Below are 25632 nucleotides of genomic sequence, written 5' to 3' on the forward strand. Positions count from 1 at the left end.
TATCAAGAGAACGAGAGAGTGAGACATTATTTTTTAGTGATTTATCAAGTTTCAAAATGACCAATCGCCATGTATACGTTTTCATTCGAATTTTCCATCGCTTTGAATAATTGGTATTCTTCATTCGCATGCTGTAATAATAATAATAATTGTGTATAGAATATAATAATTCTTTCAAAGTGGTATACGTAAGGGGGCGTCCATTAATTACGTGAGGTAGTTTAGAGAATTTTTTGACCCCCCCTCCCCCGTTGGTGAGATATTGTAAGATTTTTCTCGACCCCCTCCCCCCTGCCCCAATCTCACGTGAGATTTTCCAAAATTTCTATTTCGGGTATAAAAGCGTTGAATTTATTAAAAAAAAAAAACACAGCTTGCTTAATTATTTTTATTTAAGACTAGTATTTCATGAGAATATTGCTGTAATCTTAAATCACAGTGATAAAATTAGATAATAAATAATTAAACGAAAATTAATAAAATATTTATTCTACTTCAGTCCATGGAGATTCGTGCACGGTCTCAAGAGTGACTATTGGAACCAACATATCCAAGTGATTTTCAATGAAATCATCTGCTCCTTCAACTTCGCTCTGATTTAGCCACTCTAAGCCGTTGTCGCTTGCACACAGAAGCTTATTTAAATGTATTTATAATTCAGATTAAGTTAGTGTACGATTTTTAAAATAACAGAAAATTTTAAGATACTGAACTATAGCGAAACAGAAATGAAAGAAAGAAAAAAAGGATTCAACCTACCTTATAAAGGAACGCTAAAGTATTTCGAGCCTTTCTCTCCGCCGCTTCTCTCAGAAGCTCGTTGATCTTATGTTGAACGTGCTGAACCAAATCTTCTTTCTTTGGAAAATTATGTTTTGCTGTGTTCCATAACTTTACCTAACTTAACCTAACCTAACCTAACTTTACCTGCTGTTCCTGACAGCGCTTTTTCGTCTTCAAGACGTGTCTTTTGACGTGAGCATTATAATAATCTTGAAAACTCATTTTAAATTAATAAAAACGTCGGCTGAATTGTGTCAGGTTTTGCCATATTTTATTCAAGACACGTTGTTTACTTTCATCTAGCTTTAGTTTCACTTAATTATAACGCAGTTTCACACCGTTTTCTGCTAGAAAAAATTTCGTGATATTTCCCAAGACCCCCCCTCTCCCCCAAGTGAGATGTAGTAAGATTCGGTTCGATCCCCTCCCCCCCTGAACACCTCACGTAATTAATGGACGCCCCCTAATCTGATTTATTATTATTATTATTATTATTATTAGTATCACTGATGTTGTTGTTGTTGTTATCGTTTTTGTCATTAAAAATATTATTATTACTTTTACTGCTATTGCTAATGTCACTACACTACTACTATTACAAACTACTACAACTACCACCAACTACTATTAAATCTATTATCGATTGACGAGGTGAGAAGAACAGCTTGCAGGGAGCTAATCTATACATAGAATTTGACGAAGGGACGACATACGAAAACGAAATAATGAATAAATTCATACCCCTCGGACTGACGTTAGACCAGAGTGAACAGAGTATATAATATTAATAAAATTAGATAAGGAAAGAAGGAAGGTAAGAGAAAGAACTACGAAAAACAGAGGGGAAAGACGGAGTACGAAAATTGAATAAATGGAACTAAACAGTGGATCAAAGTATGTTTAACGGACGCTTAACGTTGTTTGTACCAGTCCGTGTGTTTCACTACGATTTTTATTACGTCACAGGCGATTCAATTTATCGTTCGCTACTAGATGGAGCGAAATTTTTAAACTTTTTATGAACAGTAACTCGTACACCTCTCGTGACGCAATGAGTCTACCTATATAATATAAATAACGGATAGCATATCACCATTTAGCAATTTTGTAAACCTCCGTGAAGTATCACTTGTGCTGCAAGCCATAGTCAGTCATGTCTGCAGAAATTGCCGCAGCGTTCACGTGCCAATATAACGCAACGAACTATTTGTTGGAGGTGCTTTTATTGAACATTTGTCTTACCCATTGTAACGTACCTCAGCCGGGAAATGTGCCGATTATTAGTCAGGAAGATCTGCCGCGTCCAGAAACGACGATTCCTCAAGGAACACTCCGAGGTATAAATATGGTCACACGCCGCGGAAGAAGTTTTTTTGGCTTCAAAGGAATTCCATTTGCTCAGCCCCCCGTTGGAGATCTCAGGTTTGTGAATCAGGTTTAGGATTTCAGATTACTGATTTAACGATAATTCTCGCCCATCAGTTTGAGGTGAGTGTCCCAGTAATTGATCTTGTCCCAATTATTGACCTTTCTTGGTTGTGTCTGTTTGAACCTTAGTTTTAAACTTGACAAAAAAAATTTATAGTCTCTAACCCTCTGGTAATTGGTTCTAGTCATCAAGAAATTCACAATTTGTAATGACAATTAAAAATTTTGCTAAATAAAAGGTTCAATAATTCGGTCTAAACGTATCAATAACTGGCACACTTACCTTAATATATATCAATTTGTGCCACAGTATTTGAGGTGGATAACAAAGTTCGTTGATTTTGCTGATAATATCATGAATTCTACTAATCAGTTATTCCCAAGATGCAATCATGTAACAGACTAAGTGAATCCCAATTTAAATAATTCATGAACAGTAATCGCGTATAATTTAGTTCTAATATTGCAAAAGACTCATAGCAATGTGTGTTTGCGAAACTCGAAATCTTGCAAACATATTGCGCAGTATTGAGGAAACTTAACTTTGGAATTTTTGAGATGTTTCATACCATAATGCGCAATGTATATTCAAGGTAGTAATCACCCCGCGGCAATGTTTGTGTCTCTGTTTTTTTACGTGTACTTACGATATTTCTGCAATGATTTAACGAAACATTTCTAAAATACCGTATTTCTGACTTTTTAAACTACAAATATGATGCAACTTCGTAATATTTTGACCATTAGAATAGAAGCAAATATTCTAGCAATAATATATTTTTACAACGCTGCAGCTGCCTTTGTAGAGAACAAATATTGTGCTAATATTTTTGTAATACAGAGCATGCGGTGTGAACAGTAAATGGAGGAAAATAAATTGAAATGAGTAGTTTTGGATGTTTAAGAAGTGGATTGACACGATTTTCGTAAAATCTTGATCAAATGCGTTTTTTACTTTTACGTTTTTTCGTTCGTACGATAAATTCCGATGGTCTCGGCAGTATCTGCTCGTGGACTACATCAAACAGTTTCATCTGTACCTTACTCGCTTGAACGTTTTTCACACCTATACGTCACTTATTGGTGCCCATAAAGTGCTACTTTATTTTCACCTGAAACACGTTCATCTTACCCCAGACCTGAACGTGAATCGCAGCTGATTTTTCAGTCGTGACCAGAGTTTCCACCTTTCATACATCTAGTAAAAGGTTTTTCAAGCAATCGAAATACAAGTAATAAAATTTGTGGCAGATGCATCAGCGAAATCTGATAGTTTGAGAACAGACTAAGATAATAGCGAGCACTACCATATTCATATTAGTGAATCCAACAAAAATTTCGTTCAAAATTTTATTTATGTCGCATTCCTTGTGAAAACGCCTTGCTCCGCGATATGGAGTTGGAGCTGTAATTTCACATATTATGCCAAACGGGGAAGAACGTCTAACCGCGTTTGTAACAAAATCATTGATAATAGCGGAACAGGGTTATGCACAAATAAAAATAGAAGGTTTGGCTAAAGTTTTTGGTATTGTTACGTCCGTGAAGGAGGTTTACTCCTGAGCGGTAGGAATAAACAGGTTCGGCTTGGCTTTTACGTACTAGGACAAGCGGAAGTTGGGATGAGTGTTGAATAAACTTGGGTGTGATTGATATATCGATTATGTGTTTATTACGTAGAAGTTCAGGTAGCCATAGGAATGAGGTGTGCTGTGCGAAAGATGTATAAGAGGTCTAGATGTGACGTTGTCGAGAGTTAGAATAGGAGTGTCTCCAGAGAGGAAACGTACGGGTGCAGAAAAGGTGTGAGGATGCTGAAGGATGGGAATAGAATTAGATAAGTAAGGGCGATAGTGAGTAGCGTGAGGCTACATAGAGATAAGAGAACAGGACGGAGATCGTGATTATAATGTAAAAACTGTGGGAGAGTTAGCGAGCAGGAAAATAGAAAGTTGTGGTACGCCGGACGTAACCGTCTTAAAAAAATTTTACATCTTCATGAAAGGTTGCAAATTTGTATTATTTACTGACTAACAACCTTTAACAATTTTCGATGGTAAATTAGGAGTTCCAAGAATGTTTGAAAAAATGCGTGACACATTTTTGTAAAATAAACCATCATATTTTTTCAATTCTGCTGACATATCAATTATATTACAAGTTACTATGATGCATTCCTTAATTAGAAGAGTTTCGTCGGGGAAAGTCATTGAATGACATGTTGTTAGATTGATAGCGATCAACGTTTTGGGTTGGCCCAGTACAACCATCTTCAAACAACAATTTATTTAAATATAACAATAAGGCAGCTACTTAATTTGATAGTGCCAAGTGCTAAGTGCACTAACCATTTTTGTAGGTTAAACACGTGTGTACCACTGTTACGTCAATTAAATTTACGCACAAATTACAATTTTGTGAGAAAGAGAGATTAATTTCAGTTCGAGAGAGAAATATATATGATGAGTTGTAAAATACAATCTGAATGAGGAACAAGATTTGCAATATTTTACTATCCTTAGCGCTTGGGTGTCGGTTTCACGGTACAAGAGGAGGAAGTGATCGCTTGTTAAGAAGTCAAAATGCTTGTCTTACCGTATATCGATGTCTTAAGTTGTCTGAATTAATCATAGATCCAGTTTTATTAGAGTTTCAAAGGCACGAAAATTTGATAATTTTATCTTAAAAAGATGGACTTACAATTAGTTAAATGATGCTAGGATATAAGTGGCTTATGTGTTGAATGTCGGTGCGTTCGTTAATTGTATCGTTCTTAGAAATGTGTATGATTACTTTAATAAGACATTTTGCCAATTGTCGTCTTCATCGATAATCTTGACATCATCGAAACTAAATGTTTGTGAGTAAAAGCGCTCGCTGATAAACACACTGACGAAAATACACAAGCTAAAGTTGGTGAAGTTACATCAATATTACGTCCACTTGTATGCAAAGCTAAAAAAATCATTCCATCACACGTGTGTCCTGTAATACCCCACGCTATAATAGAAACAGAAGTTGAAAAACTCAATATCGCTCCTGTACCACAAATGAACTCTATCAGAGCAGGGATGAATATACCAGGATACACACATATTGTAAGCCTTAGACGATAAATGTATGTGTAACCTACGGACGTAAAAAAAATTTGAAACAACCTGAAATTTCTGCATGACAACACCAAATATTGCGCATATTTCTCCGCTGAAAAACTTACTTGTTTTTTATGCAAAGAAGAAGGTCACCTAGCGAAATACTGCAAAAATGCAGAAGCCAATCAAGTCATTAATACAGACCAAACATCAATCAATGAAAGCGTTAATACAAACAATCAGAACATAAACGAAAATGATGAAAAAACAACGAAAAGTCAAGAACAAACAGTAAATAACGACTTTCCTGCCTTACCTTAAACTATACAACAAAAACGAGTGCTATCCAGCAGTGGCTCTTCTGCCTCAAACAAAAAAGCTCCTCGCTGTGAACATTATAAATTCCTTCTAACATTGTTTATCTTGTAAGTTTTGCTAAACTAAAAGAATTTATCGCTAACATGCATACGGTGAAAATAACATGTTAAAAATAGCTCAAAAGTACACAAACAAAATGGTCCCTCTAGTCATAATGCCAAACCACTTATATTACAATATTACTGACCGTAACCGGAAAAAGAGAATCATGCGTATATGGAAACTCTTGAATCCAAACGACAATATATAGATTTCAGCAACAGCTCGATGGATGATACAATGCAAACCCAATAAAAACAGCATCTACTTTAACAAGAAAATAACTACGAACGCTAACTCACTTAGAATTATGTACTGAAACACGCGCAGTATTAATCAACAAAAAAGTGAACTGAGCTCTGTACTAGAAAATATTGATTTATTCGTGTGTGTAGAATCTTAGCTAAAAACTGAAGATAAATTTAACATACCTGGTTTTGACACATTGCTCAAAGATAGACTACATATGCTCGCGGTGAAGGTATTTTATACATAATTCGAAAAAATCAAAATTTTAGCGACTTGAAACAAGTATCATCTCAAACAGAAAATATTAAACTATTCGGCATACGCTCTAGACACACCATCAATCGATATTATTACTTGCTACAGAGCTCTAGGAGTAACTCTTACACACAACGTTTTGAACAAAATAGCTGACTCTATCGGTCATAATCAAAACTCAATACTGCTAGGAGACTTCAGCACACATAACAAAAAATGTAATTGCATAAACACTGATACAAACGTAGAAAGACCAGAGTGTAGTATTGGTCCAAAAATCTTTTTGTAGAACTTATCATCGAGAGTGCAAATCCGGAAATTTCAGGTGAATTGAAAAATTAACGACGGAGCCAGGAATCGAACCTGGTATCCAGAGATGTTTTGCCGGAGACTTACTCCACTAGACCACCTAGCCGTTCTGACTACAATGTCATTAATCTCTCTCATCACCTGTATTCGAATTTTTTTTGGTCGTGTGCCATGTATTTGTAGAACTTGCAGATTTCGTTGCCAAGAGGCACATTTGAACTATCTATTACTCATTGAAAATTTAGAATACTCTCAAATAACTCAGAATAGTTCTGTGAGCAAAAAGAACTTAGATTACTTGAGTACAACACTTAATACTTATAATATTTGAAAACTTACTTTTAGAACTGCAAAGCGCAATTTAAAATACGCCAGGAGCATAATTGACAGATTCTACAAAGCCTTATTCTACGCTTCTTTCATATTATATTCTTTTTCGTATTTCATTTATTTTACATTTTGTTTGTATACGAATTACGATTTTTCTTTATCATTGGAACTTGTGATAAAGCCAATCTGTTTCCTTGTTCGGTAGAGTCATTTCAATGCTCAATTTTGATCAGGTTAAGCAGATGGTGACAGTAAACCTTGTGGAGTTTCACGGCACTAATAATTCTCTGTCCGACAACGATATCTGGGGATCTCGAACCAGACAGACAGCCACGGATCACCCCCTGGTCTGAGGTTGTAGAAAAATCGTAATAAAACGAGCTAGGCACTTCAGACATGATTTCTGAACCCTGTTTTGAGAAGAAAGGCGGCTCTGACAACACCCGAGCCTCAGACAACCAATGTAATTATTTAGGATGTTTTTGGTTCGACGAATCCGATCCTTCTTTTCTACCATTTAAAAGAAGTCCTTTAAATTCATCTATTTTAGTCTTTATTAATCTCAAGGCAAAGACAATAACGTGAGGTTTTCACAAGTCTGTTGGCTTAGAAAGACTCGCACACGTTACAATAGATAGCGCCGGTTATAATCACGTTATATAAAGATCTGTAAAAATAGACGTGTTTAAAAATATCGACACAGTAGTATATTTGTTCGAGGTATTAGGTTATATTTGGCACAAGAACTCGTTATTGCAACGAAAATAAAGGATTTTATTACTTGGCGAATAAGTCTACTCACGTTTACTGACATCAAAAACGAAAAGAGGAGGAAAGGGGAGCGGTAACATAGATATAGTTTCAATGTTTAGGTGTCACTCGTCACAGTTAAGGGGGTGACGCGTGTATTCAAACGTAGTGATTAGATACTAAGGTAATATATTTTATTTCAAATAGTTTAAAAACATTTTATTACTCAGTATTACTTGTCCCTACATTACTACATTACTACATTTCTATTTCAAACAATATTATTAACACTAGTGAAACAAATGTGACAAGGGTCCTCTTTTACAATAACTTAGTTTAATTAGATTATGTATGGGTTATGCCTAAGTCTAAACTCTTTCAGTTCAAAATGCACTTACAAGTATCGAATTTTATCACTCTGCCTTATCAAAATATGTGTGAAATGACACTAGTAAGGCATAAAAAATTAAAACAACTCTTTCAAAAGAATAATGTAATTGATAGAAAAATATGAAAGTACAAAAGATGAAATCTTTCAATGACAAATTAGTCAATGCGTAACGTGAGCTTGCTGATCTCCACATATTTTTTCAAATCGCGGGATAAGACTTGATACTGCTACTGTCATTTCTTCCTCGACATTGATTTTTGACCGATATTTGCTCTTTATTACAGCTACAGCTGAAAAGCATAATCGTTATGTTAATCTAACAAATATTGGTTACGCAGTAAGTTTATAATTTTGTTAGAAAAAGTATTAAGTTGCCTTCGCACTTTCTGCTGGCTACATCAATTTTTTGACAAAATCGTTAGACCATCTGAACAAAATCCTAATACTGGAAGTTGTATAGATAACTTTTATTTAAAATTTGACGCACAAGATGTACGGTCTTTGAAATATATGAATGTAGACTAGACTATTATCTGCTTTTTCTGTCTATAAACTCGTCAATAAATACTAAAACATAACTAAATGGAAATACTAATATTGATTATTGTACACTTGTTAATGATGTTAAGAATACAAATTGTTCTGAAATACTGCATAAAACAGATCCTGAAAGAGCCATGGATATTTTTATAAATAAAGTAAAAGAAGTAATTGTTGGTGCTACTAAATAGAAAAATAAAAGAAATAGGCCGACTCCGAGAAGTAAATGGTTTCCAAGTGCGATGATCAATTTAAGCAAAACTAAAGAATTGTTATGTAAAATCTGAAAAAGGGAACTTAATAATGAAATATTGAAAATTGATTCTAAGATCTACTATGTAATTATATTAATTGTAAAATACACAAAAATACTCCCTCTCTGGTCCCATCCTCAGGCTGATCTCTTGTGAGAAGGTGGATAAGGAAGGGCATATGACAAAGAAAAGGGAATGTGATGAGATTGACCTTATTGTGCGTGAACTGCCTTTCGCTGCCGTTAAATATTTTACGGGGTAAGGGGAGTCGGAGGTCACCAACACGTATAAAATACGTATAACATCCGTAAAATGCATTAATTAGGGATAATATACATATTATATTAGCTCGCAGGAGTTGGGCGGAGCTAAAATTCATCGCACATTCGTGCGATTGCCCGGTTCTTTTTGGCTCCCGGATTACAAAATTCTTTAATAGTTGGCTGATGGATGGGCCAGTGCTCCATATTTCGCGCTGGGTGTTCCTTCACGGTTAAAATCGTCACTAAGTTATCAACACGTGACTCCACTTGGTGCCGCAAAATGCAAAATCGAAAAGTGAAAATAAGTAAAAACTCTGAAACATGGCTTATTCGCTAGCTTGTCCTGGTGCTCTTTGTCTGATTTAATTGCAATTCCTATGGCCATTTCCCTTATTTTGGGTTCCGCCTAGGGATCGAAGACCTGTTCGTAACGAGCATTAAAATTCCACGTCACAATGTATATGAAGATGATATGATAAGTTTGTTTAACAACAGCGTAGCAGAACTAGAAATGTTAATCTAATCCTATCGTTTAACCGTTTAAGAATTGTGAAAAAGAATTTTAACTCTTATGCGATTACATTTCCTAATAAACTGCCCGTAAAACTAACGAATATTTCTGCTAATGCATGTACTTTAAACGTACTATAAGAAAAAAGATACAACTTTTTTTGTATTTGTTATGTACTTCAGATATCTGATTTTATATTTTTTACCTAACATATGTGTAATTATGTTATTAGTTCTGATTTGAAGTTTTTAATTGCTGTAGACGTTTATACTTTTTCGTTCATCAATGCCCACGAACAAGTGCTGCGGTATTTTCTGTGGGTACAAGTGTGTTAATGTTGATAAGCACTTGTAACGGTGGTGAATGAATAACTAAATGAATAGACGATATGTAGCATGCGAATCAAGTTCAAAAGTTGACGTGAGTGGAGCAATTAAATGGTATGATGCATAGGGTAGCTAGGTGGTCTAATGGTTCAAGTCTTCGGCTGTAAGCATTCGTAGTATAGATGTTGGGGTCAATTCCCGGTACCGCCGTCAATGTCTCAGTCACCGAAATTTCTGAATTTACCGCATGATATATCTAAGTTATTACTTACGTCTTTCTGACATCAATGTTATAAGTACAGTTTCTAGCTTAACTTTGAACTACGGACAATAATTTGAACCATTAAACGAATAAATACTTTCTACCAATCAGGTTCAAATCACCTTTACCAGCAAGATCTTGGAATGGGACCTTGGACGCTGGCAGTAATCCTACTCCATGTACACAGCTGGTCAAGGGAAGGATAGTTGGAGGAGAAGACTGTCTGTATCTCAACATTTATACGCCACAGGTTGTATCCAAATCAGGGTTATCCAATACAGACACAATGGGGTGATTTCGTTTTAGGCAGTTTATTTTCCTCGTTGCAAGGTCAAAACGAAAATCTGATTCTACACTTAAATAATTGAGATTTCAATTTACGATTTAAAATTTATTCACAGTCAAGGTGTATACATCACAGTAAACGAAAACTACCTTTCGATGAAAATGGTCTTAGTAGTAATACAAGGCCGGTTCTGGCTTCGGATTCCTACTACCGACATCTAACCCAGACTCAAACCCTTCTCCGTGATGACGTCATCGTTATCGACCCCTTCTGTACCGACCCGGAAGTTAAAATTGCGCTGCCTTACCAACAAATTTATCTTTCGAAGGTGAAAATCACGCTGATTTACCAACAATTTGTTGAAATTTTTTATTGATCAAAGCTCAAAATTACGCTGCTCGGCCATGAATCTCACTGTGATGCCCTACCGATGGTAGAAGTATAGCGGAAACGCAAACCCTTCTCTCTGGAGCGTTTTTCGTGCGATCAATCTGTCAAGCTCAGAAATGTTCTCGTTACCCTTAGGCGGCTACTGATGTGACATTAAACACCCCACATTTTTATCCCATCATCGCGATATCAACCGCGTGACATTATTTACCTAATTATTGGTACTGAGAACTGTTGGTCGCTTGCAACTCCGGTGTAATATTAACCACGTGACATTCTTTGTCGCATGATTTACAGTTCCGAGAACTGTTTTGTCAATGAAACATCTATTCAACTCTAAATTGATTTTTAAATCTAAGAAAATATTGATGAGTGTGCTATTCTGAATATCAAGGAGAAAATATGAAGGTTGTCGGGCTGCGTTTGAAGCTCGTTACTGTTATGTAAACTATTCAATGAAGCTAGAGCGGACTCATAAGTCGAGTACAGAGTGCAAGGTTGGCTGACAGCTGCGGTAGGGTACAGTCAAAGCTTCGGACTTGAAGAGTTGGGTTACTATCGTTCTGGAATGCAAAGCATCATTTAATTGTGTTGGAGTACAGCTTGATGAAGGTTATGATGTAAGGTCGATCACACACACACACACACACACACAAGTGAATGTGAGAATTAACTCGAAATTAGATTAAATGTGGCACTCAAAATACTTAGCTGCTGAACAGAATTTTGCGAAAGACGTCAACGGTTGGAGAAAAAACAAGAATTATCACAACGATCAGACTGTTCAAATCATTTTGGTTACACGAACGCTAGTTGCTTAGACACACGTAACGAATTCACTACGGTAGTTGAAATACACTTGTATAGACTTGTATAGAATATAATGCCACCTTGTTACATCGTGCCTCCGTATATCGCGGTTTTTAAATTTCTCCTTGACGTTCCCATCGCCTGCAGCCACTCATGCGCATTAAGGGGGTCGTCTAGTCTATAGGCTATTTTTAAAGGTTTTTGGTTTATTTTCTTTTTAAGATAAATCATTGCAATAAAATTTCTCATAATTTTCACACTAGATTTATTGAAATTTAAAAAAACTTTATACATTTCTTGGAAACAAAGTGTTGAATATAACCTGATGTATACTGCCCGATAGGAACGTATGTAAAAAAACATGTGCTTGAGCGTAGACATGAATCCAGCTGTTTTCATCAGAAATCAAAAATACAATCGGCATTTTATCTTTAGGCTTGTGGATATGGCATGAACCAAAACAAACGTTAAACCTTTTAGTTAAAATCTTTTACATAGTTTAAAAAAAATATATTGAAATTTGCGTTTTTTTCACTTGTTCAGCTCGAAAAATAAAAACTACCAAAGCAATCATGATTATCCCAGTTCACGCGATAGGTATCAGGATAATAAAGATCATATGAAAAATTCAGTAGGATCGTTCTAGTGCTTTTTGAGATATCGTGCCAATACTTTGAAAAATGCTGTTTCGAGAAAAACGCATTTCAAACTTAGCATGTTTAAAATTTTGACTTCGGTTTTGACGTTAATTTCTGTATCAAATAACATGGGAATTTTTCTTACCCTTAATCGGCGATTCTTGGGGCATACATGAGGCTTACTCCCACATTCGCAGCTTCCTCATAGGCTGATCTTTCTAGCATTGAACTCGTTATATCAACAAGATCCGTCTGCCAGATTTGATCGATACCGCTCACGTCTATACGGCGCCGAAGGTAATTCCGGCGTGCAGGCTTATGCAGTTCCGTCACGAGCGCTGGCTTTTCCTCGTTCATATTTCTATGCTCTAATTCTGGTGTCCAAGTTGGAAATGGTCTTAGCGTCTCGAATCGACAGGGCTGTGTCCATTCTAATGTCTACGTATAAGGTTTTTCTCGTGGATATCCCCGAAGTTTAGATCATTTGATCGAGGTTGTGGATTTGTTTTTGCAGCAAGTTAAATTTTTGTTGTAAGATTTTTGAAGTTACAGCATTGTTTTGCTCAACAGGATCTGTGACATTGCGGTGTTTTATTCTGTAAATTGTAATGTTCACCACCGGAAGAGCCGCGATTACGTCGCGAAACACGTCAAAGCTCATCTTGAACATGGATACGAAAGCGATGAAAATAGCTTAATAAATGGTCCCTGCTTCACGTAGTTCTTGGATAACGGACATTATTTCGTTGTGACTCAGAGTTCCCGTTTGAATACCTTGTCGAGTAATCATAGCTTGCGTAAGTAGACTTTTACTCTCTCCCTGAGGTGATGAGAAATCAACTAGCAATTCGGTAATGAAATGTTTCAATTCGTAACTGATATCGCTTCGAACAGCTCCATCAGATGAGTCATATTTTGTATGTGCGTTCGTTGTGAGGATTATGTTTTTATAATTCTCTTGATCTCTGTTGCTCATATAAGACTTGTCGGGCTTTTTTTTAACAAAAGTTCCGGCAGACCCTTTGTTTTTGGGTAAGGCGTGTCACCTGTATAGATGCAGTCAGTCTCAAAACTTATCAAAGAATTACCAATCATGAGTCTATTGTTTGAGAGGTGGTGTACACCGTACATGTTGTTTAATTTGCTTTTCCGCTTCTCATCTGTCATAATTTCAAAATACGTATCCTCGGTTTTGTCAACAGGTGTTTCTATAATTTTTTATCTCCGGCCAAATAAAGGAATCATCCAGCTCCGAGATTGTTTCGTTGTTTATTTCTCATCTGCTTTATTTCTTCTTCAATACCTCTCACTTCTTGTTTGTCAGGTTTTGTATCGTTTGTAACATTTACAAGTTCTTGCAACGGAGTCACTACTGGTTTGAAATTTCTGAGCCATAGTTTTCTCACCTGACTTAACCAATCTGTGCTTTTGGCGGAGCGTGGCACTTGCTTGCGCGATCTGATGTAGGATTTCTTTTTGCTTAGGAATTTTGGAGCTCTGCATGTTGACGCAATTGAGTCTGCGACCCTACTGCGTTTCTCCCTTGGAAACGCAAGACGTTATAACTTTTCCAGGCTGATGAAAGTATCGAATCCTTTCCTGTATCGTTCTTGGTTGATCTTGTTGACTTTGTCGATCACAAGAAACCCATACTTATACCCATTTCAGTATGCCGAGCACACATTTTTAAACTTGAATAGACATATCGGTGTTCAGATGCTTGATGTATAAATGTTCATGTCGTCTTGTTTGAATAAGATCAGTAAGTTTCCGTTGTCGTGTATGAGGTGTTTGGGAATACGTACGTACGTCTGACAGAGATGAACACAATCACGGTGCAATTCCTGCTAATGCAGAAGTAGGCTCTAATATTGCCCTACTTCTCGCATACTACATCATCAAATACGATCATTGAGTTAGGTTACGACATGATGAACATACATTACCCAACGCATACTGTGCAGCTCGAAACGTCATGTAACTTCGAAATTGGTTATTGAAACATTATGCTGTATGGATGGCGACGCCTAGTGATTTATGTTGTTGTGTAGAAGCATCTGAAACAACAAGCCCGTATTTCTGGTTGAAATATCATGGTTATGATACTGCTGAATAAAACAAATTTTGTAGTAACGTTATAAAGTATTTACATTTCGCCTGTGAGCTAATATTTTTTTCAATGAAGCTTTTGCGAGGAATATTCATAAATTAATTTCACACCTTCACCTTCACTGTTAAGAGTGGAATTTTGAAGCAATTGCTTGATTTTAAAAAACCTAAGGGGTACTGTTAGAATGTTACCCATTTTAAATACTTTTTTGAAAGCTCTTTCCATTTTTCATTCTAAATGTATCTATTGACTCATTTTACCTAGCAGTGACCAGAGATCACCAGGTTGATCCCACGGGAAATGTTCTAGAGAGGAGGGTTTACGTCTCCGCTAAACCTCGACCGTCGGTAAGGGAATGACAGTGAGATTTTTGGTAAAGTAGCGTCATTTTGACCTTGGAGCGATAAAAATTTAGCGCATTGCTGGTGAAATGCTGGTTAAATGTATCTATTGAATCATTTTACCTAGCAGTGACCAGAGATCACCAGGTTGATCCCACGGGAAACGTTCTAGAGAGGAGGGTTTGCGTCTCCGCTAAACCTCGACCATCGGTAAGGGAATGACAGTGAGATTTTTGGTAAAGTAGCGTCATTTTGACCTTGGAGCGATAAAAATTTAGCGCATTGCTGGTGAAGTAGCGTGATTTTGATGTTCGGTTGATAAAATTGGGGTAAAGTAGTACGATGTTGATCTTTGGGTTAGTCGTTACGACGTCATCGCATAGAGGGTTTGAGTCTGGGTAAGATATCAGTAAGAATCGCTAGTAGGCATCTGTCTCCAAAACCCTCCTTGTATTACTATTGCTCTATGTGTGTCTGTTTAGGGTTAATTCAGCATTATGAATAAGATGTGCTGTATCTGAAATATCACATGTTCAATTCTGTTAAATCAATTACATGACCTGCATTTTTTCATAGCTTCCGAAATACGAAAACGCTACATTACTGCCTGTAATGGTGTACATCTATGGTGGACAATACAGAGCAGGAATTAATCACCCTGAGCGATGGGGTCCACAGTTTCTTCTTGACAAAGATGTGGTGTTCCTAGTTCCTAGTTACCGTCTTGGAATACTGGGATTCTTTAGCACCACGGATGAAGCTTCACCCGGAAATTATTGCCTAAAGGACATAGTTCTGGCCTTGGAATGGATCCAAAAGAATATTCAATACTTCGGTGGTGATCCTAAGCAAGTCACTATATTTGGGGGAAGTTCAGGCGCTGTCACCATCCATTATTTGACGTTATCGCCCTTGACGCAAGGTAAGATTTGATTGACAATTTTGTAAAGGAATCATTCTAGAATGATATAGTATGTAATCATTCACGACGTTCCGTCTACTAGCATCAACAACTGCTATTGTAGAGTTTTTGAACAGATTATTTTTTCTATGCATGTTACGCTGTATGCTCTTTTATGTTTTTCGATGTCAATTAGACGTATGATGTTCATTCATTGGAGTCGGCCTTTTTGGATCGAGGTTATTTCAGAAATTCAAAAATTAAAACGAATTCGTGAATTGAAACGACTGCAGTTTAATTTAAACGACTTTGAATAACTTCAAGTTACTTATGAATAAAAAAATCAATATCGAATGTAAGTTACTTCATGTGAATGAACCATATTCCAAGTAAGTTCAGTCAATTGTATATGACTTCATGCAACTTTAAGTCATTCCATGAAACCAACGGCTTCAAATGAATTCACATGATTTTCGATAACTTTGAGTTCCTCCATGAATTCAAAAAATTGCTACGGAATTCAAATGACTTTAATTGACTCCCAGTTACTTTACATGAATTCAACTGCAGTTTTGTAATGAATTGGGGCTTTGCATGAAAGAATTTTATATGCGTATTAAACGGAGCAACGAAAAATCTTTAGGTCATATTTTTCTCTTCTTTCCATTAAACAAAGTTTGATAAAAATACAGCACGTATCAAACTACAACAATATGAGAATACCTATGTTAAAGTAAATCTACATATTATGAAATTAATGAATTTCAATATCTTATAATACCTACAGTTACACATTTTAATAAAAAAAAAAAAAAAAACATACGACCTAATTATTTTGTGTTCCTCTGTTACACACATCGAAATTTTTTCTTCTTCAACAGTAAAGATCTAATTCAAGTGACTTTACATTATGACGTGGATTTTTCCTGTACCTCGGTCACTCGGAGCAAATGACCGAGAACTTACCGCGTGCACACTGAATCGGCGTCCGCGCGGTATCCTGGACCTAAAAACAATATCGCGAAATCTGTTGGGCGCTGTGATAAACACGCCTTGAAATCGTTGATGCGCTACGTCGCGACGATACATTCGGCAGCTCAGTACCGCGGAGAGGGGAGGGGTAATTTTTGGGTGGAGAGAGATATGCGAAATACGTAACGCCAACACGTTATTTTATGAAGTAATGATAAAATCAACCAACATATTTTCTCCCAATGATAGTACTAACAAAAAAAAAAAAATTTATACAAAATCAAAAAAAAAATATAATTCTTTAAATGTCGCTTGTGGCGACTCCAAATACAAACGAGAAATAATAATGCCACGGTAGCTCTTCGCGATCCGAAAGGCTAAACAATAGAAATGCTGATTCGTAATTCGCTATTCGAGATTCATAGTCAACTACTTAGAGTTAATAAAAAACAGAAAATAAGAATAATATAACAGAAAAGGAGAAAGAAAATTAAATGAATAAATCTGGACGACCTCTTAGTCTTACTGGCGCTAATCGCTGCCTTAATAATAAACACTATCTCCAAAACAAAGAAAAACAGAATTTTACTCGACGCGCTAACTGCGTCCGTCCTCTACTAACTACAGCGCTAATCGCCGACTTAACAACAAACCAAGCTCCCACTTTGACGACTCGCGACCTACACGCGAAGTTACACTTTATCGTACTTGATTCGACGTGACCCAGGGTAACGGAATTTGGTTACTCTAAAATTGCAGTTGTCTTGCTGCGACTCAAACCTGTGACGCTAGTCGACCAGGTCGGTCTCTTAAAATTGGCTCTACGTTATTCCGCGCAACTCAGGCTACGGTCACCAAACGAGAGAATCGGCAAACGAATTTCGAGGATTTTCCGACACGCAAATTACAAATGGCTATCCTTTTTCGGACAAGCCCTCGCTCAATCCCCCTCGAAATCCGATCGCAAGAATATCAGCAACACTTACCGCTCCATATCCAGTGTACAAACGGTCCTACTCCCTCGTGATTGTGGCCGGTTATCGTCCCTCGCGATCACTACTTCTGAACAACAAAGAAAACCCAATAACCTAACCTAACGCAACTTCGACACGTGACTACCGTCTTAGTTAGTCGCCAGAACTCGAGTGATCTCAGATGGCCGATCGGCTGCAACGCCAATCTCGTCACGCTAATCCTTCGTGACGTCATCACCATAAGAATGCGCAACAATCCATCTGTCATCGATTTCGGAGATTGCGCAACTTGACGCGCACCTGTCGTCGCTACGCGGCGCAGAACTTAATGCTAGATCGCGATGTCGTCTTCCGCGCAGCTCTACGGTGTCCTGGGGTTGGGCGGGGTGGTGCTCCCTCGTCGCTAGCTGGTCTCTCGCGGTTGCCTTGGTCAGGTGTAGGCGGGGTGAGCGGGGAAGCCGCGGCGCGCCGGCCGCCAGCGGGGGAATCGCATCCGTTTTCGATTCCCGCGCTGCAGGGATCTGCGTTGCGTTCCCCTCCGCAGCCTCGGCATCCTTCACGCAAGATCTCTGCGGTTTTGCCTCGCCTCGAAATATCTTCGGCGTCGGAGTTGGTCGCTGGCTTGTGGCCGGTGTACTCAAAAAAAAAAAAAATAAATAAAAACAAAAGCCTGCAATATCTTAGTCGTAATTCGCTATTTCGTCCCTGTCGAAGCTTGGATGCGTGACTCCAGTTCTGGCGCTCTCTATTATTATTTCGCGACCCGATCTCCGAAACCCTTATCCCTGGACTCCGCCCAAGATTCAGAGAGTACCTTGTAACGGGCATGCCTAACCGAAATGCCACGTTACAGAATATAAGAGATGGCAATTGAGTTCAAATGATGTCGAACAACTCCAAATAACTCCATGAACTCTAAACTCAATAATTGGATTAAAATGACTTCAAATTAGTTTAAGGTACCAAAAGTGAGTCCAATTAAGCTCGTGAATTAGAGAAATTTAAATTGGATACAACGGATTTTATTAACCCTGGGGGTCATCTTTAAATTACGGCACACCAATTTCATAGAGGTTGAGTTTGAATTGAGGAACATTTTTTTTTTAACCAGGTCAAGTATGTTTCTTATGTATTATGATGCGTTGGATCCAAATCTAAAGTTCATTGGATCCGTACACCTTCTATATTTGAGTGAATTTCGAAAAAATAGCAAAAAATCGTAAAAAATAGGCATGAAATAGCAGAAAATATCAAAAACTAATATTGTTCTCACCTACAGCAATAAACTAAACATGATTACATCCAAAATAAACTATGACATTCGTAGATTGTAATTAAAATTAAAGAAAAAAAACGACCTTCATTGATTTTACACTCTTCTTCGCTTATATCCAACAAACTTTCGATTCGGATTCAGCGCATCAAAATACATAAGAAACATACTTGATCTGGTTAAACAAAATTTTTTCCATTGACATAACTGCAATTTTTTACTATTTTTAACGATTTTCAGCGTTTTTTTGCAATTTCCTCAAAATTTTGAGGGTGTACGGGCCAAACGGACCTTACAATTAGATTCAGCGCATCGAAATACTTAACCCTGGATGGATCTGATCAAATGTACAGACCACGTTTTTATTTTTGTGTGCCGGTGTTATTAACCGGTATTGAAATAAATTTGGAAGCAGTACTGCGGTAGTAATGAGACCCTGTTATACAGGAGATGTATAACCGGTTAAATACCTATTCCAGATGCAAATTAACGATACTGTTGCAATGTACTTTGGGTATGTATACCATGTGCTTCGGGTGTGAGGATGATCGAATTCGATACCACATGTGTACAAAAGGAAATAATACTACAACGGAATGTATTGAAAAAATATAGCACTGCATTACTTGATATTCGTATGTGCGTAAAATTGCTAACGTGAGAGAAAAAATTGAATGCGTGAAAATGACGGTGCTGGTGGCGTCATCCATTACGCAACATTGGCGTGATAAATAATCAATATGAGCAATTTACTTACCTCGAATCGATATATCTACTTACTGACGTCATAGCCCACCACTTGTCATGCCAGGATGGTATGTACATGCAATAGCATAATTTAGCCGTACACGCACTAACACAAAAAAATTGACCCCCATCACTTTTTCGGATTCACCAATGTTTGCACAGCTCACACGTATACGCACTATCGCTAGGTGGTCCAGAAACCCCATACCTACTCTACTATTGATTTCTAGTGCATTTTCCGAAATTTTGATTTTCGATTTGTCGTACAGCAAGTTCTATGCTAGAGGAAAAACAATCGAGTATTTTGTGCTAAAATACTATAAAGTTGCGTGTTGTTATTGGCAACTTTTTTCCTTGGTCATTTAGCCGATGTCCATGTAGAAGTCAATGCTTTCAGAATTGACTTTTTTTTAGCGGAAGCAATTTGAAAGTTTCAACCTGCAGTTTGTCCCAGGCTTGCACTTACTTCCACGTGAACTCTTTGTTATTTCTCTCAAAATTTCACAATGTCAATCATCCCTTATTGTAATTCGCAGAAAATTGAAGACTGACATCTTAAATTACGCCTCACAGATTTTTTGGAATCCTCAAAATTTTGTAAATTTCTAGTCCTTGAATCTGTTTTCATGGAATCCACTTATACTCCAAGTCAGTCATATTTCCGTGGAATTACCCATACGTAGTTTGAATCATTGATATTTTCAAGGAATGACCCATACATTCTGTAGGATGCTCGAATATCCTTGGAATGACCCATAAATGCCTGAAGTATGATTTTAATCAGCTCGAAAAATGATATTAAATGAACCGATTTCAATTAAATTTGTAGTTCGTAAATGGAAAAAAATTATTCACATAAAATTTGTAATTAAGAGAAAAACCGATACTAATAACATTTGTCATTTGTAATTAGGAAACAAGACTATTTTAATTAGAATTGAGATTTGGTATTATCAGAAAAATCGATACTAACTGCATTCGTAATTAGTAATCAGAAGTGAAGTCGATCCTAATTACATTAGAAATTTATAATTACAGTGAAACTTCCCAATAGCCGCCATCTTCGCGACTAAAAATATTGTCTGTTATTGAGAAGTATTCGCTATTAAGAACAATATTAAGCTGTAAATTGTGCTTCTGGCGATATTTACACTGCCCGTTGTACAGATGAATCCGTTGTTGGGAGGTGACCGTTGAGAGAAGTTTCAGTGCAGAAAAATAAGCGATACTTTTTACATTCGCCATTTGTAATGAGACGAAAAGTCGATACTCATTATATTCTTAACTTGTAATTAAAATTTTTCTAATAACAAATCATAGTTGTAATTAGTATTTTTTACTCGTGTAAAAAATTGAAGTTGTCATTAGTAACTGAATTCTTTCGATTACAGATTACATGTACATTTGTAATTTGTAATTAGAATATAATTAATTAAAAGAAACTCAAGACTGCTTATGATCATGCGCTTGACTAAATCAAATAAGAGCGCTTTCTTAGCCATTGGGGGGTACAACCTGCTCAATATTGTCGCAATGGACGGTGTGCTATGTTATGCCGGTATCGCCCTCTCTGCTGGGTCAGGTTGCCAGACAAAGAAAGATTTCCAGATGGCAAAAACCCAGCTCGTTACAGGACTACTTCGCCACAACGGGAACAGCCCTTGCCCCGTAGCAGTGGCGAACTAAGAAGGATTGGCACTCGGGGCAAACGATGTAAACCCCCCCCAATTTTTATTTTAGGATAATTGTAGAAAAAAGGAAAATCAAAGTCTGGCGTATTTCAGTTACGCGTACTTGCATGCTTTTATTGCATTAAAATTTTCAATTACATCATTGAAATCTATATTCTTCGTGTGTCGGCTTTCTATTGAAAGTCTGGCGAGTTGATCAGTCTACTTTGGCTCATCGTTGACCTTAAACAGTTCTTTATTAACTTCAGCTTTGAGAAACTTCTTTAGCAAACTGCGACTGATACACACGCAGTTAAGTAAAATCACGTGCACAAAAACAAGTTGTGTAATGATTCGGAGTAGTCCCATTTTACAATGAATATCAGCAGTTCTAATGTTGTCCAATTCTCAGCCTCTGCGAAAGTGGAAACCAGTTATTCAAAATCTTGTTTCATCGGTGCCACAGCATCGTAATGACCACTCCATCTCGTCTCTGCGAGTCTTTTGACAGATTCACCTACATTCTTGAGCAGTATTTCCTATGAATGTGTTCATGCTGAAAAGAATGTATAGACCCTCTCCAAGGTTCCAAAAAAAGTTACACTTGAAAGAATTATTCCGAAAGAGTGGACTCCACAAAGATTTAACGAATGGTTTGCACAAGGCATAGCCAAAGCTTTGGAATTAATTTCTTTGATTTTTTTCTGAACTCCTCCATGAACTCCAGCCATAGTTGCTGCATTATCATATCCTTGAGCTCGACAAAGGTTGATATCTAGTTTATCTTCTTCCAGTTGCTTCAATATATCTTTCGTGAGTTCAGCGGCGATCTTTCCGGATAGTGGAAAGAACCCAAGGAATTATTCCTCTACTTCAAGTTTGTCACCTTCAATGTGAACGTATCTGATCACTTCACTCATCTAATTGATGTGAGCTTCGTCTAGAATACTATCAAAAAGTATTCCAAAGTCTTTGCTTTTGCTAAATCATCCAAAATTTTCTGCTTCACTTGATTCCCCAGAACGCTGATGAACTCATTGTGAATGCCCTTAGACAAATAAGATCCTACTCTCTTGTTATTGCCGACAGCATGCTGTACCTTAGCACATGTTCTTTTAAAACGACATCATACTTTGACTGCAAATAGTGACGCCATCTACGCACCTAAGTCAGAGGCGCAAGGTGAGGGGGCTTAGTGCCGCTCACTACCATCCCCGCACCGAGTGCAGTGGATAATTACATGTCTTCTTGAGTATATGCAAGGAAGTAACGTAGGCTTTTCCCGAAAGGGCCCAACTCAGGCTGCTTCCCATAAATTATGGCTCGTAGGCGAGCGCGGGGCGAGTTTGCCCTTCAGGCTTTGGTTATGGAATTTTCATCTAGCGCAGAAATGAAAATGTATTAGTTTTTTTTATTTAGAATTGTGTAGAGAATGGAGCTGCGAGGCCCTTTTTGTATTTGTGATACGTGGATGTCGATATTTGGAGATATATACGACAATGTCGCAATCGACTAGGGCATCCTCTCAAGGTTATATAGTTCTCTTACCTTTATCGACGGAGTAGACTCACTGTTTCTTTCTATATTAAATAAACAAACGTACGGAAAGGGTTCAAATTTCAATTATCGTTTGCCGACCTTGTGCTCTTTTTTTTAACTCAATAAAGGAAGAAAAAAGGTGAGTGTGTTAGGTCAGTAAGGATAGGAGTATTACATGACCTTAAAGGCGATCGACGAGTCAGTGCGCGAATGTTTTGAATACAGCCACGCGCGCCGAACAATGGTTAACATAAATAGTTTCAAACTTGAAAAATGACGTACTTATGACCCCCCCTTTCATGCTTGTCAAACTTTATGGACTCCATCTCTTCCCCTTTGCGTGTGACCTAATTAATGGATGATCCCTGAATGATCTAACCCATGACGTGACATGATAAATTCAAGTATCTTTTCAGGCTCGTAGCCCGAAATACTTATACATATATGTATAAGCAAATGTCAGCCGGCGCGCAGAAATAAGATCAGCGGCACATACGCAACCTGCATTTAATAAAATACCACGTAGACCCCCCCCCTCCTCACTGACCGTTAAATCGAGATCCTGTGTAGAACAATCTTATTTCAGGACTGTTTCACAGATACATAACTCAGAGTGGGTCAGTACTCCAGCCTGTCGTCCTCAAAGACCGTTCGTTAGCCGCTGAAAAGGCCATTCAGCTTGGCGAAATTCTTGGTTGCCCGACAAAGACGTCAACAGCCATTGTCGACTGTCTTAGAAAATTTGAGGCAACGTATCTCACTGTCGCAGACGTAGTTTTCTTCAGAGGTAGAGATACTTGGATCCCAATTGCTGAACCAGATGTCCCAGGCGCGATGTTCACCGACACTGCGACGAATCTCATCGCCGCAGGGAAAATTCGCGATCTTCCCTACATGGTCAGCGTTTCCCGGGACGAGGGAATTGTTCAAACCGCAAGTAAGTAACGAAACAAATAATCTTAAAGTGGCTGCCGGTATTTTGAAACTATAACGTAATGAACAAAGTTTATATATATGAGGTATTCTATACCAATTTGACCTGGGACTAATTCTTGGTGTTAGGATTCTCCTTGAATTTCCACCTCCATTACTTAATCCTGAATTTTGGAGCCGAAAGTTATCCGAAGGTCATGTTGTTACACATGGTTGGACGCGTTTTGATGTCAGCTTCCTTGTAGTGAGCAAAAAAATAGGTAGTCCTATTTAAAAAACCATCGTAAACACCGAAATCTCATTAGATATGACCTTCAGATGACATTCACTTCCAAAACTCATTTTCCCCCTTCAAATGCAACAACTTTTCTGGAAGACAGAGTTAAATGGACCACCCTCTATAAATCGCACTTGTATGAAACTAAAACACGTGTTGTGAATGTAGAAACTAGAAACATGTGGATAAATATTATAAATATGAAAACAGTGATCAGAGGCGTCGAGTGTGCCAACATGCGCGACTAATAGAGGTTCTATTTCTATTTTGTTGGTAGCTATGAGCGGTTTGGCGGGCAGCTTCAACCTGTTACTTTTGTGTTACACTTTTGCGTTACAGTGATGCGCGCGAATCTTAAAATTTCACTCTCAACGCGCCTAAAGAAGTATAACTTCAAAAATGTTCAAGTGACCACTCATAGTGAATTGACTCTTCGCATTCCTAATTTTGTTAAATGTTCTTTCTGAAAATAATTGAAAAAATAAGAAAACACCATCCCGCATCAGCTCAAAGCTTAAAAATTTTGATATCTGATGTAAGATTTCGCAGAATTATATTTTCAGATTTTTAATTGTGGCGATCAATTTGCGCATTCTGAAACACATTTGTGGATACTTCAAATCGATTTGAAAAGCGGGAAAAAAGCTGAGTGCCTTCGAGAGTTAAGATAACAATAATGACATGTAAATGATCGCCACGCGTAAGCCAAATCTAAGAGGCCCAGGGTTAAATCCGGGTCGAATCGATACAGAAATTTCACATTCTGAATAAACCGCTGTTTTCAGTGTTGTGAATTTCTTTAGCCTACCTTCTGTACACTAAATATAGGAAAATGAGTGTTTTTGTTGTTTCGATTCAATTATGTTTTCGATTCTTTTCATCGTTTGTTAGCGAAGTTTTCAAAGCAATCACGATAATTCCGTAATATCCTACAAATTCAGCTATTCTTTTATTTTGAAAAGTATTTCGGATTGTATGCAAAGAATCATTTTTGTTAAATGTGAGTTATATCAGATGTATGTGACGCAAAGAAGAGTCAACAAGATTTGCGACTTCTCTGAGGACTGCAGAATTCTTGATCGACAAATGAAAAAACTCATTTTTCGTGCATTACTATTTTCTTCTTGCATTGTAATCTGTAGAAATAATTTTCTAAAATGCCTTAGAAATTCCAACTTGTGTACATTGAGTTGTAATCGTAAGAGGTGACAAAATTTTCGATTTATTTGAAAAATTGAAACTGACGGCCTTCGATTTAAGCGACAGTCCCCACCATGTCGCATTTGTCGATCGATTTGCCGCATTGTGGGAGACAGTGGAGGACGCTTTTTATCAGGCTCGTAGCGTGGATTATATATGTATATGGGACATTCTACGTCAATTCGACTAGGGTCTAATCCTAGCCCTCTTAGATTTGGTCTTCGATTTTTTGTATTGTTGTTCCACTTCTAAAAAGTATTTCAGATTTTTCCAACCTTCCTGGCGCCCCGAGAGCTCTCCAAATTACGATATTATGACAGTGATTATGACATTTTTGAAAATCATTAAAAAAATTACATAATTTCTGCAATTAAAACCAAAAATATCCCAACCAAGATCAAAGTGGGCAGG

At 37.4% G+C, this 25632-nt stretch overlaps 1 protein-coding gene across 1 annotated transcript in view; it reads left to right on the forward strand.

The window, feature by feature from the left end:
* Positions 1-1934: 1934 nt before the first annotated feature.
* The window catches only part of LOC124175829 (juvenile hormone esterase-like), a 29030-nt gene continuing 5332 nt past the window's right edge, over positions 1935-25632 (forward strand). The window contains exons 1-4 of the mRNA XM_046556410.1: positions 1935-2205; positions 10272-10410; positions 15312-15657; positions 23398-23748. Of these exons, the coding sequence (XP_046412366.1) occupies positions 1937-2205; positions 10272-10410; positions 15312-15657; positions 23398-23748 (1105 nt within the window). The 5' untranslated portion in view covers positions 1935-1936. The remainder of the gene's footprint in view (positions 2206-10271; positions 10411-15311; positions 15658-23397; positions 23749-25632) is intronic.

This window comes from Neodiprion fabricii, chromosome 2 (assembly GCF_021155785.1).
Source record: "Neodiprion fabricii isolate iyNeoFabr1 chromosome 2, iyNeoFabr1.1, whole genome shotgun sequence".
NCBI classification, from domain to species: Eukaryota; Metazoa; Arthropoda; class Insecta; order Hymenoptera; family Diprionidae; genus Neodiprion; species Neodiprion fabricii.